The sequence below is a fragment of the Uranotaenia lowii genome, chromosome 1, assembly GCF_029784155.1.
Source record: "Uranotaenia lowii strain MFRU-FL chromosome 1, ASM2978415v1, whole genome shotgun sequence".
NCBI lineage: Eukaryota > Metazoa > Arthropoda > Insecta > Diptera > Culicidae > Uranotaenia > Uranotaenia lowii.
The window spans coordinates 152,399,758-152,421,134 of NC_073691.1; the positions used below are offsets into that span (position 1 = coordinate 152,399,758).

Sequence of the window (21,377 nt, forward strand, 5' to 3'; positions counted from 1 at the left end):
TTGTCAACCATTACTGCTAAGGTATTTGTTGTTTCGAAGATATCGTATATCTCTCAACAGTGATTTTTTGGTCAACAGTAGTCGATCGTCACAACATAGCATTGACGCATATCTGTATTCCCGTACATCGTACGGGAGGGTTTGAATACCTATTGGACGTAGATGTAGGACAGTTCCATGAAAGGATCGTGGACACATCGTCTGGTCTAAAAGGTTGGGAATTGAATGATTATAAAACAAGGGTAAATGAACTACTTGATGCAATCCTTAACGGATCACAGATGCTGACTTAAGACTCTGTACATTTAACATCACTGGATAAACTTCTGTTCGTTAGGGACAAGGTTGCCGAAATCACAGAATCACAGAAAAATCTATGATTTCACAGAAATTTAAGCAAATTTTCATCACAGAATCTGTGTTACAGAACACAGAATTTTGAAAATATTCACAGATTTCACAAAGTAATTTCTAAAATTCTAATCTTTTATGTCAACATAAATTTTGGATTTCTAACTTTGTATTGAAAAGTTATGATTAAGATTGTTATTATTTATTAATTTTTCTCAAGTAAAATATAAAAGAGACACAATTTCTTCTGACTTTTGTATGAAATCAATGCTTTTTTTATCACAGAAAACTGTCACCGAATTTCTGGGTAAAATCACAGAAAGTCAGAATTTTTTTTCACAAAAACACAGGCAACCTTGGTTTGAGGGCGAAGATATTCTCCAAGATGGGCATGAAATATGCGTACCATCAATTCGAAATTTCCGAACGATTTGACTAACAAATACTTTTACTAGGAAGATGTAATTACATTCTAAAGTTTTTTTTTAATTTATTTTAACTAAACAATGAAATTTTTAATATTTGATACAAGAGGCTTACGTTTGGCCTAAGTTGTGCGCCGGAAATTTTTCAAAAACCATGGATAAATATATTGGCAGGGTTGAAGGGCGTAATTTTGTATCTTGATGTGACTGTGTACGAGACATCATAAGAAATACAGGATCAATGACTTGAAGCTCTCTTCAAACGATATGTTACCCCGATCAGGAAAAATGTTTGTTCGGTGTAATAGAGCTGAAATTCTTAGGACACATATTGAGCAACAAGGATATAAAATCAACGGAAAGTCGTTTATCGGCAGTGAAAAAATCAAAGATCCAAGGAATGTAGCAGAGATTTACCAAGAAAGAGGGGTGGAAAAAAAAATCACCTCTGCTTCTCGGTAAATTTAACCTTTCTTTTTATTTCCGTGTATGCTTGTGATTACTTAGTCTGCATTTGCTGAGATGGTTCCATAGAACAGGGCTCTGTACTGACTATGACTGTCAACCGTCTGCCCCGCAATTTGGATCTTTTGCGCGCTTCTTCTAGGGGCCGGATTGGAGCTCCTCCACTGTTGCGTATTGATGTTTCGACTAAGCTACACTTGCTTGTCGTTTATCCTTCAACAGTGACCTCCATGTGCTCCAGTGATCTCCATAGGATGGCGTTCCAGAGTTACGTTCCGTATAAGAGACCATGTGGTATATCCGTCGTTAGGCCAATAGATTGTGCCTCGATTGTCGGAGAAAATCTTGCCTCGATTGTCACAAAACGGCGTTTTGCGTAGTCTGCTACCACCATCTGTGTAGATCGTCAACTATTCAAAGACTTTCGCATCCAAAAGCTGGTCAAGAGTATTCAACAGACAAATGAGTCTGTATTTTGATTTAGGATGACCTGCGTCCCTAGTTTCGGTAATCACGTACAACTTTACAGTTATCCACAGGTTGGGAGGAGATCCCTCATCAATACTCGTAGACTCATCGTCCGGTCTAAAAGGTTGGGAATTGAATGGTCATAAAACAAGGGTAGATGAACTACTTGATGCAATCCTTGACGGATCACAGATTACGTCATGTGATCTTGAAGCCGTGCCGGACTTCTGGTGATAAGGAGGGGACAGCTGAAGACATAATGATCTTTCTTTAGTCGATACCCTTTTGTAACATCACTCTGATAGAATCCGAAATGGTCTGTGCCGCTTTCTTTTACTACTGAGATTGGAATTCGTCGAGGTGCTTTGGTCGAGGCAAAGATGTGCAACGTACTTCTTTAATTTTTCGGGACACATCAGGTCGACGACTTTGGGCCAACCGAAACTAGCTGATCCAACTCTATAGACCTGGCTACTATACGATATCAAACAGAGTTGTGGCCTCTTCCGGCATCCGGGTGAAGTGAACAAAGTAACAAAACATAAAAAGTTTTTCTTTTGTTTATGGTTTAACCTTTTTTCGGTGGCAAAATAGAAATAAATCAGTGAATATAATCAATTCCAAAGAAAAAAAAATGGGACCCTGACTGATCAAATTGTCCTCCGAAAGCTAGCTAAATTCGGCTCGACTCGACTGTTTATAGCGTAATGTAATTTTTTCAAGATTGTCCGTTCCCCGCAGATTGGGTGGATGGACTTGAACTCTGCACTCTGGGATTTACCTGCCTAATCTAACTAATCCGCTTCGGTTTGTACCGGACAAATGGCCTGAACAAGTTGTCTGATTGCCATTTTTCGCATGAAAAAAAAATGCTAAAGGAACAATAAACATTGTCAAATTAATTTTTAATCTGACTGACGGTGTTGGTAGCAGCTCTATCGGTAAATGTAGATTTTTTTTTGTTCTCGCAATTATTCAAATTGACGAAAATAAAAATAACCAAAATATAGAAAATGAAAAAGGAGCATCCGAACAGGAGATAAGGAATTTAGCAAATTTTGCCTATTCTAGGCAAAACTTTGGAACAAATTTACTAGTCTGCTTCAGGTCATCCGTTGCAACGGATCCTAGACGATTCAAGATGCATCGGTTCGGCATTTTACTGATCAACTTTCTGGCAGTAACTTTGAGCGTCGCGGAGCCACTGGAGCTCGTATACCAATGGACCCAAATCGGTTCGGACTCAGAAAACTCGGTTGGTAAGTTGCTTTTTTCAAACACGTTTCTTAACCGTTGATAGACTCTCGTTGATCCCTCAACACACAGACAATATCTTCAGGCATGAGCAGCAAAACTTTGGCAATGAAACATTTTCTCCTTACGGTAATCTTCCGATGGGCGCAACCCATTATGAGGGACGGCTGTACGTAACGTTTCCTCGGCGACGTCCAGGAATACCTGCGACCCTAGCAGTTATCGATACAAAATCGGTGCGAAGTGTTAGCAATCCACAGCTTGCGGCCTATCCTGATCGGCTGACCAATACCCTTCACGTGAGCTTTTCTTTTTTTCCGATAACCGTTCGATCTAAAGGAAGTTTTTATCCTCAAGCTGGACTACTCGGCTGATCCAAAGCGCATCATCTCCGTGTACCGTACCAAGGTTGACAGATGTGGTCGGCTCTGGTTCGTCGACACCGGATACCTGGAGTATCCGGGGCATCGTCGTCAGGTGCAGCGTCCTGCTCTATGGGTTATCAATCTTAAAACCAATCGTCGAGTGCGACGTTTCGACATTCCGGAAGAAATCGTGCAGTTCGGCTACGGTATTCCCAATATAGCGGTTGACGTAGAAGCCGACAAATGTGATGAAGCGTATGCTTACATTCCGGACTACCAGTGGCGGGAATTGTACGTGTACGGTTTAGCCGAGAACCAAATGTGGAAATTCAATCATAATTTCTTCTCATTCGAGCCTCGCTTTGGACGATTCCACATTGCAGGGCTGCCGTTCGTGTGGAACGATGGCATTTTCTCGCTTGCCGTAGGGTCAGCTGATAAGCACACTGGTGATCGACCTGTTTATCTGCACGCCATGGCTTCGGTGAGCGAAATTGTTGTACCGAATAGCGTGTTAAAGAACCGAACGCTGGCCATCTCGGGCGAGGATTATAATGAACGCTTCACCCATCTGGGACCACGGGGTCCAAACGCACAGTCGTCGAGCCATGCGTACGATGAAAAAACGGAGGTGCTATTCTATGCGGAGGTTCAACGCAATGCGATCGGCTGCTGGAACACTCGCCATCCCTTCCACGCCGAAAATCATGGGATCGTTCATTTGGACAACATGAACATGATCTATCCGGCAGATCTTACGGTTGGGGGATGGAATATTGAAGGTCGTTAACCCTTAAAATATAATTGAGTTTTTTGTTGCAGATCGATGAAGACGGCACCGTTTGGGTCATTTCAAATCGACTGCCCATATGGATTTATTCAAAGCTGGACGAGAACGACTTCAACTTCCGGGTCTGGAAACAGTCGGCTGAGAAGCTCATCGAAGGAACGATTTGTGCGTGAGAGTGAGTCACTGTTTTCAGTTCCTTGGGAAAGAAAAATGAGCTAAAAATTTTATTGTTTCTGCATAAAAGTGAATAAAACTAAATACGTTGCGTGATTGATAGCAAAAAATAAAGATTCTATCCGAAAGCATAACAAAAACTCCTTAAAAGCACCGCCAGTGATCATGGTAGAGAATACCGAACAGTTTGTAGAAGTATCAAATCAGAAAAGATTTGAGACAGACTCGCAACTTAGAGACCATCTCACGCGCTAAGTTGTAGGCACTTTTTTTTTGCAGTGGATTGAGTAGAAAACCTATGAAGAAACGCGAAACAGCATCAATGAGGTTACCTATCAGTTTTAATATCACCGAAAAAAAGGACGAGATTATATTTCCATTATCCTTTTCGAAAATTGTATATCATCATTGGCTTTCTTTCGGTTCTAAATATGGAAAACAGCTACCCTCTACATAGTTGCGATTGGATTTTGTAATTCATCAAAATTTTTGTGTACATACATTTCTTTATCATTTCTTGGGATGATTTTTTTCTGAAGCTGTATATTAAATGGTTGGATAGAATAAATGGTATCACTACAAGAGAATTTATCACCCAATGTGTTCCTGCTTCTATCGGTTTTGTTGTATCGACTGTGGCGCGCTGCCACCAATATGTCTTATCTGTTGCAGTGGAAATCGGCGACAATAAATGATCTACTATAAAAAATATCATCACCTGGATGGTGTAAAAATTTCGAATTTCTATGAGCTCAAATTTTATGTTATACGAAAAATACCTTTACTAAATTTGATATACATTTTATCTTATGTCTTCAATTTCATTTTCTAGTACGTATCATAAAGCAGTCCCATGCCAAACGTTAGAACATGTACTTGTTGTTATTGGCAAAGTTAGAAAAGTGTTTAAACTTACCTGGAGAGCATAACAATCTGCACTGTCGATACCCTCAGTACGATGCAATTAGATTCTATAGTTGTGTATTCACCGTTTCGTAGTACAGCCTTTTGAGTTTCTTTGATTTGTATTGTAATTAGTTAATATGCCTAAAAGGTCACTACAAGAGATTTCTACGATCATTCTCGTTTTGGAATTTGTTAACTTAATTTTGAACAGAGAAATTATTTTCCTACTACAGACATTCGTTTCTAGGGTTTTAAAGTAGATACCTACAGACTGTAGGCTACAGTCAAACAGTAATGCGCTCAAAGGAGGAGAAAGAAAACCAGCTCGATAAGGTATGTGCCCTGGGCGCGGCTGACAATATCACACAAATACTAATATTAGAGGTTTGTAACAGCTAACGCCCGCGGTTCATTTGCTAAATAGGGGTTGCACTTGTTTTCTTGAGAAGAACACACACATAAACACATATACATGCCTTGCTTCTCTATTGCACAATGAAGTCTTTGTGGCCACGTAACGATTTAAGTTGCTTTTTGAGCTTCGTCACCAAATCAGCGGGTTGAACCTGTTATAATAAAGAAACCGATCAGTTGAGTCTTGTAAGAATGCATTGGCGATTCGCTTACCAGAATTGATATATCTCGACCGACTGCATTCAATCGGTCCCGAATTTCATTGTCTTTGAAGAAAAGGTTCAGCGGACGTCCGTTTATTTCAGTCAAAACCCAGAAGGTCAATGACAGACCGTCACATGATTGAGCCTAGAACGATATTTTGACTTTATAGTGACAAATTGGATAAAAATTTAGGCAGGAAATGCAAATGTTACCTTCGGAGGCAAACCGTGTCTCGCAGTAAGACTGTTTGGAACGACGTCTACGATGGTGGCAGTGTTTCCGTCGCGAATCAGTCCCAAACACTGACCATCCATTTCCCGCCTTATTGCATACACCCTACCGAACGGTACTCTGCGTATGATCAGCTCCACCTACGATGGATAAAATAGAAATTGATCAAACATAACGAAATCGAAAAAAAACCATATTAACTCACAAATAGTCCGGGCGCTCCCCGGATAGTCTTATGTGCCTCACTGGCACTGGTAATGGCTACCCCGGCCACCGATATCAGCTGATCGCCGATGTGTAGTGCGTTGTACAGCACCGGGTGTTCCTTCTGCTTCCAACCGGCTACCCACACGGCTCCAAAGGCATCGACCAAACCGATCGAGTTGATGCAATCCTTTCTGCGCAACTGTAACCGGACCCCACCCGGATGCATCATTTCCCGCCGCAGTTGCATGACCTGCTGCTCTCGGAGTGTCATCTTTCGATTAGATCCGTTCAACGGATCTAACTGGTTGATCAACTGATGATGTGGTCGGAACGGTTGCGGAGGGGATTGTAATCGTGAGGCACCGTTCAGGCGGGCACGCATCACCGGATTGCCAGATGTTTCGGGATGCGCGTCAGAGGTCGAGGAACTTCGTCGTCGCTGCTCGTTGACCTCGTTGCGGAGTTTATCATTGACTTGCGCTACTACAGGGTTTGATGGTTGCCGACACCTTGCCGCATGGCTACCGGCTACGGCATTTGTTGATCTGCTGATGACCATTTCTGTTAAACCCCGTTGCAGCATCGGGCGCTGAGGTTGCGGGGTGTAGATATTCTTATCAACTGCAGCCCGCTTCGAAGGACTTAGACTGTTGGAAGGTATCGCTGGACTGCTCGCCGAAGGTAGAATCCCATTTTTAGGCGCTGGCTGATTACTGCTGGAGCCGCTACTCTCTCCTTGGTTTTCCTTATTGTTGCCCGGGTCATTCCTAAGATTTTTAATACGATTGATCTGGATTTCCGAATGACTAGAGGAGCGTTGCTGCTTGCTAAGAAGCATAACCTTACTTTTGTTCAACTTAGATGCTGCCGTTCTACCGATGGAAACCGGGGCTGACTGTAGACTTACTGTCGACTGCTCGGAATTGCTGCTGATCACTTGTATCGGAGATGGCAGCAGGAATACTTGTTCGTAATGCTGCGGTGGCGTTCTAGGCCTATCACATGAGTTCACTGCAATTTGGGTAACCGTTCCGAAGCTGTTATCCGATTTGATCTGGGTCGAGGAAGTCGCCACAGATGCTATCACGGTAGCCAATCCGGTGTGTACTGGTGGAGATGTGGAAAGTATAACGTTGCCACTGGGTCCCTCCGTGATGCCGCTGACCAGATTAGGTACTTTGACGGTCGTGATCTGTCGATCGTTGATCGACGCAATAATCGACGGCTCTTGATCCTGGAGATGGTGATGCAGATGGTGGTGGTGCCGATGGTTATCATACTCAACATTGGACGGAATGATTTGTACGTTGCTCTTATAGTTTTCATCGCCAGAATCATCGGTAATCAGGGTACTGTTAGCTAGTTTGCCTGTCGCCAGATCAACTTTAGAGGTTCCTCGTTGACTGTTCAATTTAGGTGAACCGCCTGGCTTAGCGGGTGTCGAACTTGGGCCGGTTTCGTTCGAAACTTCTATAATGGTCACATTGGCAGAAGTATCGCCTTTGGGAGATTTTCGTCGAGATTTCTTCTGATCGTAGCGTCTGTTAACGAGAGGAAAAACAACAATAAGAAAAAATGTAACAAACAAATTGGAGTAATGATTAAAAGTTGCTTGAGAAAAAAAGTGTCGGTTATTATCGTGATATTTTTGCAATCACATTTTTTAAGTGTATTACTTGCGTAGCTATATGTAATTGTCCTTTGCAGTTGGAGCAAAAGCAATATTTTAAAGGAATCTTCCAATTTTATAAAAAAGCCTTTTATAATGTTTCCTATTGAAGTATTTACATTAGGACGATAAACACTCAGGACCCCGAATTGTTGGCTTGAAACAAAATTTAGTCACGATTAGTGCCGATTCCGCAACGTGCTATCCGGCAGCATTAATGCCGCTGAAGCGACAGCAAAAGACATCCAAAATGAGGCATCGCACAGTGGTCAAACTAAAAAAAAACACTTAGTATGTTTTTAACATTTTCAGCTCTGTAGATTTAAATTCAACTGAAAATAACTTTTCATTTTAATATGCTTGGTATTTTTTTTTGAATAACAAACTTTCTTTATGCGCTTATTTTGTAACCGCTCGCTCGAAAGATTTATTAAGAGTGGCCACATCTTTTTCATTTTGAAATTGTCGTTTTTCCTGGTTTTTCCGGTTGAAAATTCAAGGTTTTTCAGACTTTGATTGTCCATTTTCGTCGGGATACAGCAAAATTTTCAACTTATTTCATTGATTTGGTTGTTTCATAACACTCAAATAATAGAACACTTTGACGAACTCGCTTCTATTTCAAGGTTTTCATCACATTCATACGAATGATAGAAAGAAATCCTACACAAAATCGTTATGGGGTTTTAAATAATGTTTACAAATAATTTATGAATGATTTATAAACAGGGCTTTTCAATCAATCATTCGTCTTGTGACTTTCTATAGCTTTTTGATATGTTACAAATACCAAGTGTGTTGCTACAGCTCACAAAACCCACGTCTCTTTGAATTTAAAATTTTTCTGAGAGCGTTCAAACATGCAACTCCTTTGTCACAGTAAATTCAGTAAAAATGTTGTTTTCAGGCGTTTTAAAGTCAGTAATAAATGCATCTTCATGTGTAATATAAATTTTTGCTAAATATTTTTCTAACCGATTCACAGAGGATTGTTTATAATTGTCCATATTTTTCAGAACACGGAGCAATTATGATCACTGGTTTTTTGGCATTGTTTGATTATCTATCTATACTTATCTTTAATGTTTTGAATACCAATAACCGTTAAAATATTGAAAATAAACCGTTATACATAACTTTACAAGTTTCTAAAATCTATGGATATGAGATTGTATGAACAAGATTCCTTGTTCCTTTGTGAATACAAATATTCCCCATGAATTAAGGGTAAATTTTAAAGACCACAAATCGTATCTAGACGCAGTCACTCAACGCAGTGTTTAGATACCTTTAGAAATTTTGCTAGCACTAAAATTTTTTCGTAACAAAAATCTTACAGTGTTTATTACTACCCTATATTAACCTGGGTTATTATGAACAAACCATGGGGCCTAACAGACTTCATTTTGATTCAAAACTTATCCATGATTTTTGCAGAACTTTTCAATAACGTTTACATGAGTAAATTTTAACTTTCAGGTTTGTATGGGAAATTTGAATATTTTGTACTGAAAAATTAACAAAATTTTACAACTTTGTCCAAAACCGTAACTTCTTATCTTATTAGACAAGAAAGTAATAAGCTGTTTAACAGAGGTATGTCTTTTGCCATTGATAAACAGTAAACTCCATTGACATTACTGCTCGCTCCTTGCGAGGTATTGCACGAAAAGTAGTCATGCTATACTTCGCCAGGCACCCAGTATTGATGTCAATTGAATTTATTATTTTTCAATGCCAAAAGACAGGGGTATTAAACAGCTAATAACTTTTTTTTTTCCTAATAAGATAAGAAGTTACGGTTTTCGACAAAGTTGTTCAGCGGAAAATTTCCTTGAGAGTATTTATAAATTTTCATAAAGCCATAAGCAGGTTCGTTTCCACAGGATAAATTCACAAAATGATTGTGCCGTCCTGAATTTGAATCATTTATCAGATTCCGTCAAATCTAGTTCTGGTGATACTGGGTTTTGAAATTTAAAAATTACTAAGTTTTGAGTAAAATAAATCATTGATAACTAATCAACCGGCAACCCTAAATAAAAAAACAAAACTGATTTCGAATATATTTAGTATCCTCCATTTGATAATAGAGGATTAAGATATTCCAAGCTATTCTAGATTCAAAGAAACATTGCTAAAGAAATCCTCAAGTTTTAAAAAGAATAGAGAAAATGTAACTATTTGTGATATTATTGAAGAACATTTATGAGCTTCTATATCAAAGATTTAAATTCGATTTACAACTTTGTTGAAGACTTCGATTTTTCTTTTTACTTTAAATTTAATTTATTTTAATTCATTTTGATTAAAAAAATATTCCAAAATATCCTTAAATTCTCAAAATTCATGCTATTGAAAGGAAATAAACTAAAAATAATCAATATTATTGCGATAATTTTTTTATTTTATTTGTTATCATGGGTCTTTTTGAACATTAAAATTCAAGGATTTTTTTTTCTTAAACTCTTCACTCAAAACACAAATATGTATGTATATTTCGAGGAAAGTACCATGCAATGTTGAATCATTTTAACATTTTTGAAGAATTTACATAGTGTCTTCTTTCGACATAAAAACTCCCCACCTCATAAAAAAAGGAAAAAAATTCACTGGAATTTTCTAAATTTTATTTCAATTTTCGTGACAGATCAGGTAAGATTCATAATCAGATCATTCGAAATTTTCGCAAATTTTCAAAGGAATCTTAACATATTCAAGCTTTTAAAAGTGTTATTTGAAATTTTCTGGATAACTTATGATCAGTGATCGAAAAAGGAAAATTTTCAGCGATCGCCGTATCGTGGATAAATATGATTGTCTTGTGTTTATAAATTAAACACTAAAAACACTTAACTGGAAAATTATAATAGTAGCATCTTTTTACATGTCCAAATTTGCAACAAAAAGTTCTTGATCCAAAATTTAAGCTTAATTTGCTTGTTTTTATATGATTGATTTTTTTTAAATTATTGATATGTAAGATACTTGAACAAGCTTTAAGAGATTTTTTGAATTTTTATCTCATTTTTCGAGGCAGTTTTGAACTCTATGTTCCGGTAAAATTAGTAAGTATTTTTTTTTAATTTAGAGGTAATTGAAGGGAATTCAGAGAGTTTATAAATTTTCAAACCTATAATATTCTTCTTACACATTTTTGACTGTTGAATTCTGACTTGAAAATTTAATTTTAAATTTTTGATTGAACCAAAACTGATTTTCGATTAATTTATGTTAATTTTCCCGGTTTTGGGTCTGAATTTCCGGTTTTCCCGGTGCGATTTTCAATTCTCGATTTTTCCCGGTTCTGGGGCTACCCTGTTTATTGGACCTGAGAACAAAATTTGGATCATAATTTTCAAAAGACGATAGCACAGTTAGAAACAGTTTAGGTATATTTGAACGCTGAATGATTCCTAGTTCAGACTGCTATCACGATATGACTGCCATTTATTGTATCAAATGATTCATAACTCTTGCCATATCTCTGTGGATGCCCGACATAACGTGGTTTTCTCTAAATGATAAACAAATTTTGTAAACTAATACCGTATTTGTTTATGTCGAGTGTTGCACTAGTGCACCACTAAGTGCTGTCATCTTGTTTGTTTATTCGGCCATTGTTGCACTGGTTTTGACCTGGTGTCACACTGCCATCGGGCGTTAGTGCCCCGAAAATTTTGTCAGCGTTGCGAGAGAGTGTGTGAGTGAGTGAGTGAGTGAGTGAGTGAGTGAAACACTGGCGACGATTTGTGTTTGTTTTTATCAGGTTAAGTACACTAAAGAGACTGTAGTAAACAAAGAGGCGCCATCTGATTCCTTTCAAAATCATGAGCTTGCAACCCTGCTGTAGGGGTACCTTCAAGACTGCTTAGTTTTGCTCGATTGGAATGACACTGACAGAAAATCAAAAATTTCAATCGTGACAGTTCGTCTCTTTGTATACTATAGTCTCGTTAAAGTGCACCACTGACCAAGGGGAGAAAACAAATACGGTAAAAGTTTGCGACGAATGCTCCTAACAATGGCAAGTTCAAGAAATCATCATGGCCTACTTCCACCAATGAACATCTGACGTCGATGCACTATAAGGACACCTGAACAGTCCCCGTTAAGAGTAGTAGGCTACTTACTAGTAACAGTTTAGTATCCGTATCCAACCCAACAAGTCTAGTCTGTTTAGTTTTCAGTGCTTCGAGTTTTGTAGCGGTTTGTTGCAGTTACATCTTCGTCCACTATAGATCAAAGTGGTCTTGTGCTGTGGGGTAGCGGCATTAGAATACTACCCCGGGGTCGCTGACCCAAGTCGTAAGAGGCGACTAAATGCAGCAAAACTCCCCCCTGACCTATGCAACGAACTCGGATTATGCACCCGGAACAAATCGGAACCATCCCCTCTTCCAACGATAACATATGCAACGGAAATGGATTATGCAAACGGAACTGATAGAAACCCCTCTTATAAAGACACATGCTACGGAAATGGACTATGCAAACGGAATCGACGAAACCCCCCTACGGATGAAGACATACACAACGAACTCGGACTTTTCTAACGGAACCTATTGGATACAACGACCCAAGATTACCCAAAGTGTGCCGCTCATGGGGGCGTGAGAACGCCTCTATGCGAAAGACCGTGCTGATGAGGTGGAAGGCTGGCGGGTCGAAAATGTGTCAGTCGCAAGCGGTAGCCTGTGGGGCACCAGGACGCACCCCACAGTAATGAAGTCCTTGCTGCGCTAAAGCAGGGCACTGGCGCAGTGGACCGTATATTTCCCTAGCTACTCGTGGGACTAAACATGAACATAAACAACAACACTAAAAACAGAAAGAACGTCGAGACAACTGATGTTAGCTCGGACGAAGGAGGAGAAAGCAGAAGAACTCAGTTGGAGGTCTTTGCTAAGAGAGGACTCCTTAGGTCTCCTCTACTGAGCAAAGTAGTAAAGGAGCTAGGAAAGGAGATTGGCAGGGAGGTTGCCAAGGAAGCGGGAAGAAGCCCGGTCGCGGATGGGTCCACTGAAAACCTCAGCAGTTCCCAGCAAGAGGAGCAGGTCCCAATCGCAGGAAGAGGTGCACCAAGGGGCATCAAAAAGTGTGGCCTTTTGGAGGCAGCCGACATGGTCGACAAGATGCAGGAGTTTGTGCGAAGCACCAACAACGTGCACACGCACATCAAGACCTGGATGCCGAAATTGATGGTGCTCCTGCAGAGTGCCGTCAAGGAACGAACGGAGTTGGTGCGGAAGGCCGAGGCTGCAGAGAAGGACCTGGAGGAAGCAAAATTGGTTGCTTCTCAAGGACTTTCGAAGGAGTCCAAGCCAAGAAAAACCGCAAAAAGAGACCGCGACTCCCCCGTCGTGAACGATTCCTCCAAAAAAAGGAGGGGCACAGATTATGAGGATGCCGACGGTGAAAGCAGTGCTGGAGGCTGGCGAATGGTTCGCAATAGGAAGGAGAACGTAAAAAGAAAGGTCGTTATGAAACCAGAACCACCCCCAAAACCCAAACCCCAACGGGTGATATCCAGGGGTGATGCGCTTATCGTGGAAGCGAAAGAAGGCACAACGTATGCGGACTTGTTCCGGAAGTTGCGCGCAGAGCCAAAGTTATCTGCTCTTGGTGAGAGCGTCACCAAAACAAGACGCACCCAAAAAGGCGAACTGCTCTTCGAGCTAAAAAAGGACCCGGCGGTAAAAAGCGCCGACTTCAAGGAGCTTGTCGAAAGCAAGCTAGGCGATGAAGCGACTGTCCGAGCGCTATCACAGATCGCGTCCATTGAATGTAAGGACCTTGATGAGTTTACAACTGCAGAGGAGCTCGAGAAAGCTCTCTCCAGCATACCTGGCATGAGCAACGAATCGGTAGCTATAAAATTAAGAAAGGCGTACGGTGGAATGCAGATTGCAATGATTCGCCTCTCACCAACAGCGGCCAACACGCTACTGACAGTAGGAAGTGTAAGAGTAGGGTGGTCAATAGGGCATTTTAGAACCGCACCCAAGATACCAAAGCAGATGCAACGCTGCTTCAACTGCTGGGATTTTGGTCATCTATCCCGAAGCTGCAACGGACCCGACCGGTCACGATGCTGTCGAAGATGCGGTGAAGAGGGACACTTCTCTCGAGAATGCAAAAAACAGCCGAAATGTATGCTATGCAAGCAGGAGGATGGAAATGTCCACGAAACTGGTGGCTTGGACTGTCCGGTATATATAAAGGCAAAGGCAAGCCAGTAAAACTGGAAATAACCCAGCTAAACCTCAACCGTAGCGAGATTGCACAGTTTCTGCTGGAGCAAACGGTAGGCGAAAAGAAGTGTGATGTGGCGCTTTTATCAGAACCATACAGAATCCCGTCTGGAAACGGTAATTGGGCAGCGGACAGGTCTGGCTCAGCTGCTGTCTACGCCACGGGACGTTTTCCTATCCAGGAGATAGTGGTAGATTCTCGGGACGGATTCGTGATTGCCAAAATTAACGGCATCTTTTTCTGTAGCTGCTACGCTCCACCAAGATGGACGATCGTGGAGTTCAACACAATGTTGGACGAACTCACTCACGAACTGACAGGAAAGGTCCCTGTTGTAATAGGAGGAGACTTCAACGCCTGGGCGGTAAACTGGGGTAGTAGGTGCAACAACCCTAGGGGCCACAGTCTACTAGAGTCCTTCGCAAGACTGGAAGTTGAGCTGTGCAACACTGGATCCATCAGCACCTATCGCAAGCATGGATTACCAGACAGAACATCAGTGATCGATATCACCTTTGCGAGTCCATCATTAAAAACTGATATGAATTGGAGAGTGTGTGACGATTATACCCACAGTGATCACCAGGCGATACGCTATAGCGTAGGAAACCGAAATCCGGTGGCAGTAAGGCGCTGCCAGTGCACGAGCGGAGATGGAAGACTAAAGTGTTCGACAAGGAAGTGTGCACCGAAGCTGTATACATGCAGGACTCATCCCAGGTCCATAATGCTGAGCAGCTGACGAAAATGATGGTAGCGGTGTGCGACATGACCATGCCCAGAAGAAATACACCGAAGTGGTGGCGACGACCGGCTTACTGGTGGACTTCAGAAATAGCTGAGCTTCGTACTAGCTGTCTAAAAGCGAGACGACGAGCTCAACGGGCGAGAAATGAAGCCGACAGAGAAACGAGAGGTGCCGTTTACCGAGCAGCCAGGGTGTCACTTAAGCGAGCTATTAAAACAAGCAAAGAAAACTGCTACAGAGCGTTATGCCAGAGCGTAGATGATAACTCATGGGGCCAAGCCTATAGAGTTGCACTGGCGAGATTCGGTGGCCCAAGGTCGCCGACCGAAAAGTGTCTGGAAAAACTGAGAGAGATCGTTGCACATCTTTTCCCGCAGCATGGCCCGACGCAGTGGCCACTAACCCCGTACGACGCGGGTGCCCACGACATCGAGCCAGTAACGAACGAAGAACTCGTGGCTATCGCTAAGAAACTTGCGGTGAATAAGGCCCCTGGTCCGGACAGAATCCCAAATGCAGTGCTGAAAGTGGCGGTACAGACCATTCCGGATACCTTCAGAGTGGTGCTACAAAAGTGTCTCGACGAGGGATCTTTTCCCAATTCGTGGAAAACGGCGAAGTTGGTGCTACTACCGAAACCCGGGAAACCCCCAGGGCATCCATCATCATATAGACCCATTTGTCTGCTGGACACCCTTGGTAAGCTACTGGAGAGGATAATATTAAACAGACTTATTATCTACACAGAAGGCGGAAGTGGACTGTCGGACAGACAGTTCGGTTTTCGGAAAGGGAGATCTACGGTGGACGCCATCCGTATGGTGACAGAGTACGCGAAGCGCGCATATAAAAAGAAGCGAACAGGTGTTCGTCACTGCGCCATTGTGACGATCGACGTTAAGAATGCCTTCAACAATGCCAGCTGGGAAGCGATTGCCAAAGCGCTTCACAGGATGCTTGTTCCCAATACTCTCTGCAGGATAATAGGAAGCTTCTTCGAAAATCGAATCCTGACGTACGAAACCGAAACTGGGATACGATCTACTGCCCTAACAGCGTGTGTTCCACAGGGTTCCATACTCGGTCCTGTGCTTTGGAATGCCATGTATAATGAGGTGTTAACGCTGAAACTACCAGCAGGCGTGCAGATAGTCGGATTTGCTGACGATATCGTGCTCATGATTACCGGCGAAACAATCGAGGAGGTAGAAGACCTTGCAACGGTGTCCGTAGAAAGGGTTGGCATCTGGATGGAGGGAGTTAAGCCTCAGATAGCTCACCATAAAACTGAAGTTCTGCTCGTGACCAACAAAAGAGTTGTGCCGCACATGGAGATTACTGTTGGAGGGCACACGACATCTTCGAAACAGCAGCTGAAATACCTTGGAGTAATGGTCGACCATCGCTTAAGTTTTGGTGCGCATGTCAAATACTGTTGCGAAAGTGCATCGAAAGTCATAGATTCATTGGCCTGGATTATGCCGAACTGCCATGGTCCAAAGAGTAGCAAGAGACGTCTCCTTGCGAGCGTAGCACTGTCGAAACTACGATACGGAGGAGCGGCCTGGAGCTCCGCGATAGAGGTAGAGCGCAATAGATCCAAATTACGGAGCACACATCGGTTGATAGCCATGCGAGTTTCCTGTGCGTACAGGATCATATCAGCAGATGCAGCTTTTGTCATTGCGGGCATGGTTCCCATCGACATAACTCTGGCGGAGGATATGGAATGTTACAAAGCAAGAGCTGTTAGAGGAGTGCGTAATATTCAACGAGCAGCGTCAATGCTCAAGTGGCAGGAGCAATGGGACGCATCGAACAACGCAAGATGGACGCATAGGCTAATCCCGAGACTTTCAGACTGGGTAAATCGGAAGTATGGAGAGGTCAACTTCTACCTGACGCAGTTCCTTTCGGGTCATGGGTGCTTTAAGCAATACCTTCATCGGTTTAAGCTTATCAGCTCGCCTTATTGCCCGGAATGCGTAGAGACGGAGGAATCGGCAGAACATGCTATCTTTGTCTGCCCCAGGTTCAATTCAAGGCGTCAACAACTTCAAAATTTGAACGCTGCAAACCCTAATCTGGACTCATACGTGTGGTGGGACTTAAAAGGTCTCACGTACTCAGCTACGATCTTTCCTGCAGCAAAAGGAAGCGGAGATACCATTCGGGGTGGTCGTGTCGGGATTCTAGCTTGGTAGTTTCCCAATCGGCCATGCCTTGGTGGTTAGAAATCCTGCGGAAGTGGTTGCTGTGACGGGCGCGAGTTACTTTGAAAGCGTTACCTAACCGGCACACGTTTCGAGGTCCCCGGGATAGTGGATGCTGTGACGGGCGTGAGTTATTATGAAAGCGTTACCTAACCGGCACACGTTTTGGGGTCTTCCGTACCAGTCTGAAGTTGACGATAGAGGAAAAGGAGAAGGAGGAAGAAGGATAAAGCAGAACGATGATCAAGGAGAAATTGAGGAAAAATTGAGAAAGAGGAAAAGGGTGAGATGTATAAGTGCATGAGCACAGCCTACCCCTTGATGTAGTATCATAGGGTGAAACCAAGGGGCACATCTGGCACACGAAGCCCAAGGTGGTTTTAGTGGGACGAACCCACACACGGCTGCAAACACCCGGCTGTTATGGTTTGAAGTCAAATTTCCATCTTGTAAAAAAAAAATATATAGATCAAAGTGGTCTGTATTTTAGGCCGATTCATATTGGTCCTTCGAGCCGGATTTTCGACTAGATTCTAGGCGTGGCGTGGACTTTTAAACGTATATTCAAATCTGAATTTTTAGTTTGACTTTAAATGTACATTTATTAGGGTTGCACAGAAAAGGTACATGTTTCCTAATTAAAACCTTGGGGATTCAAATTGTTTTTTGGCCTAGAGCAGAATATCCCATCCCAAATTTCGAATTCAATCAATCAACCCCAATGGATAAGAACGTGAGCCATCAACAACGCTACGACGAAAGATTTTAACGCTCGACGAATCGAAAAGTTGTGGCCCTGATGGAATACCAAACTTATTTTTGAAAAAATGTGTGAGTGGAATCGAAGAGCCCTTACAATTCCTCTTCACTTCATCGATTCGTGCCGGTTTATTTCCGGAATATTGGAAAATCTCGCATTTTATACCGATACACAAGAACGGTTCTAGGCTCACCGTAAAAAAACTATCGTGGTGTTGCAATTCTCTCTGCAATACCCAAACTTTTTGAGAATATTGTATACGATAAGATTTACCCGTGGGTTGAAACGAAGACTTCGGATGTTCAACATGGTTTTCTCAAGAAACGCTCAACCGTAACGAACCTAACAGAGTTTGTATCGAGAACCTCGCAGTGGATGATGCAAGGTTTTCAAGTTGACGCAATATACACTGACATGTCCAAAGCCTTTGACGTAATCAATATAAACGCTCTACTGTCGGTATTATGCAGGAATGGAATAACCGGATCCTGTCTACAACGGATTCGTTCGTACCTGATCGAAAGCACGCAATACGTCAAACTAGAGAACGTGAGATCTAGTACTTTATCGGTCAACAGTGGTGTTCCACAAGGGAGTCACTTAGGACCCCTTCTTTTCGGCGCTGTTATGAACAAATTTCCTGAAGTGCTGACTGATATTTATGTTCGCGCTGGTTTATGCCGATGATTTGAAAATGTTTTTGACTATTCGTCACCCGAAGGATTGCGTGACTCTGCACAGATGTCATGGTCACTTGCACAGGTTCACAGAGTGTTGCAGTAGATTCGACCTAAAGATCAATTCCTCGAAATGCAACGTGATAACATTTTCTCGGAAAATAAGCAATATCACTTATGAATACCGCTTAGAAAACGATTTCATCATTGCTCGGCAAAGCTCAGTAAAAGACTTAGGAGTGGAGTTGGACGCGGAGTTAACTTTTTCAAAACACATCGAAAAAGTTGTATCAAAGGCAAATTCTATGTTCGGAGTGGTTAGAAGAATCTGTCACGAGCTGGATAGTCTCTACACGATTGTCTCTATCTACACTGGATTAGTTAGGACCGTCATTGAATACGCCGGCATTGTGTGGCGACCGTACTACAACATACACAGAAACAGACTAGAGAGAGTTCAGAAGAAGTTCTTGAAATACGCTTTGAGAAACCTTGGGTGGCAAGCAGAAATGCCGGAGAATCGAGTCTTGCGCATGCTGGTAGGTTTGGACAGACTGGAAACCCGAAGAAAATCGATCGACGCACTGTTTCTAAAGGACTTAATCTGTGGAAGATATTATTCGCCGTATTATAAATAATATAATATATCTTGTATATCTCCGTACGAAGGCCGCAGCAGTTAACGAAGCGTAAGGCCGTTTCAACTAGCTAATCGCATCCAGAATTACTCTAGAAACGAACCAACGTACCGAATGATGGCATTTTACAACACAAACATCGATATTATTCAACTAAGCATGTCCAGAGAACAAATCAAAAGTAGAATTGTGCAGTGCTCTTTTAAAAATTAACAATTACTGTAGTTATTAAGTGTAATTTATATTATAGAATAAGATAAAGGGATCTAATAAATAAAACTAAAACGCTCTATTTCTTGTCGGAATTCGTTTTGATTTGTTTTCGCAAATCTAGTAAAATTATTTTTTCAGCTCTAACTTGAAAAATAAGAAATATTTCCAAAAATTGTCCTAAATTTTTAAACTGTGACCCAAAGATGGGTCTTGACTCAAACATTCAGTCAGCGAAACTTTTTTTTTTTTTTTTTTGTAGAGAAATGAATCCAACTTAGATGAAATTTCAGGGACTAGATAAGAGAAAATCGATGTTTTTTTTTCGCATGTTTTTCAACATCGATTTTCTCTTATCTAGTCCCTGAAATTTCATCTAAGTTGGATTCATTTCTCTACAATAAAAAAAAAAAAAATAAAATTGTCCTAAATGTTTTCAGAAAACCCCCCCTGTTTTGGACCACTCCAAAATGTATCAAACAAAAAATGCCTACTTAAAAAAAGCAGTATTTTTGCAGTTTTGATTCTAAACTCGGTGTTTCCCGGTTTTTTTTTCAAGGCAATTTTACAATTCCCGCTTTTCCCCATTTTGCAGTCTATTGTTGGCTCAAGGTCGGACAACATTCGGTCCTTCGAGCCGGATCTCGTACAAGGTAAACAGAAAGCATTTTGAAATTATTCTCATTCTTTAGTGAACACTTGTTAACATGTGTTCTTCGTGACAGGGAAGTGCTTCAAGCCCATTCTAAGAATAATTGAGAAATGCACTATGAAATTTTTGCTGGCACAGAAACGATAGCTACATTTCTTTTATTTTTACATTCAATACAGAACCACCCCAATCCGGTTGCTGTTATTCAATCCAATTTGTCTTCCCCCCTATGGACTCACCTTGCCCTGGACGATGATGCTGGGGATGATCGTGACGCGATTGCTTCGGCCAAAAGTGCTGACACAAGCGGCGGCTGCTGGGATGTCCCTGCCCCGGAAGAAGATGCCGATGGAGTAAGTGATTCATGGCCATTGCAGCTAGCTCCTGAGCCGGATCCTGGCACCGAGGCTGCAGCCGATTTACTCCCACTTCCGTTACTTTGGATGGTGTTGCTCGGGCTGCTCACGTTGCTGCAGCTGCTGCCGTCAGCTGGATTGGAATGAAATGGAAGGAGGGGACAACTGTTATTGAATCAAATTTAATATGAAAGATAACCGGCAACAGCCAGCCAGTCAGCTAGTCAGTCATTCAGTTAGTCAGTCAGTCAGGCAGGCAAGCAGGCAGACAGACGGTGGCGAAAATGAATAAATAAAAAAGGAAAAAAAAACAGAAAAGTGGAGAAATTGAAAGTTTAGTTGGGTTACACATCATAGCGTTCTTTATTGGAGGGACTAACTGCGACGACAGGGATTAACGTGTACTCTCTCTTTCTGATGGGGGGGCCATATCTGGTCAGTCGCCCTTGTAACCAGCAACCGGTTTCCTCGTCACAGCGTCCTAATTTGGCGAGTTCACGACTGAGTTGGTGTGATTGAAGGGCCTTTCGAGGCAGTGTTATCACAGAGAACAGACGTACAAACTAGCCCACGAAACTTGTGTAAAAATCCCAACACCCTTTTTGAACTAATTTTTGTTTTTTGGCTACGATTACGCCTTTTCGAAAACTGGGCACTTAAAAGTTGATTTGTAACTCTTGAACGGCGCAATAGATGACACTGTTTGCAGTCAGTTTCTAACGTATTTTTTTGGTGATAGCATTTGAAATTTTACACACTTTTTTGACGGTTTTTTGTTCGAGCTTGTACGTCTGTTTTCTGTGGTGTTATGTAGAAACTGTTGGAAACGATTGCAATTTATTGATTCAGGCGCCTTGTGGTACCATTTTCGTGGTATGGTGGTTGACTCATTGATAATAATTTTAAGATTTCTGAATAAAACACATTATCGCAGAATATAGAAGT

General features: G+C 41.8%; 2 protein-coding genes across 2 annotated transcripts; one reads left to right on the forward strand and one right to left on the reverse strand.

The window, feature by feature from the left end:
* Positions 1-2,820: 2,820 nt before the first annotated feature.
* LOC129740543 (L-dopachrome tautomerase yellow-f2) lies at positions 2,821-4,377 on the forward strand. The gene is made up of 4 exons (XM_055732253.1): positions 2,821-2,968; positions 3,036-3,262; positions 3,321-4,088; positions 4,151-4,377. Exons 1-4 carry the CDS (start codon positions 2,851-2,853, stop codon positions 4,289-4,291), a joined length of 1,254 nt encoding a protein of 417 aa, XP_055588228.1. The 5' UTR covers positions 2,821-2,850; the 3' UTR covers positions 4,292-4,377.
* Positions 4,378-5,318: 941 nt separating this feature from the next.
* LOC129738037 (mucin-4) lies at positions 5,319-20,605 on the reverse strand (the record flags this gene model as incomplete). Its single annotated transcript, XM_055729211.1, has 5 exons — positions 5,319-5,764; positions 5,826-5,960; positions 6,029-6,187; positions 6,253-7,795; positions 20,316-20,605. Coding segments are annotated over 5 exons (2,208 nt in total), but the record flags the coding sequence as incomplete, so codon positions are not given.
* Positions 20,606-21,377: the final 772 nt, after the last annotated feature.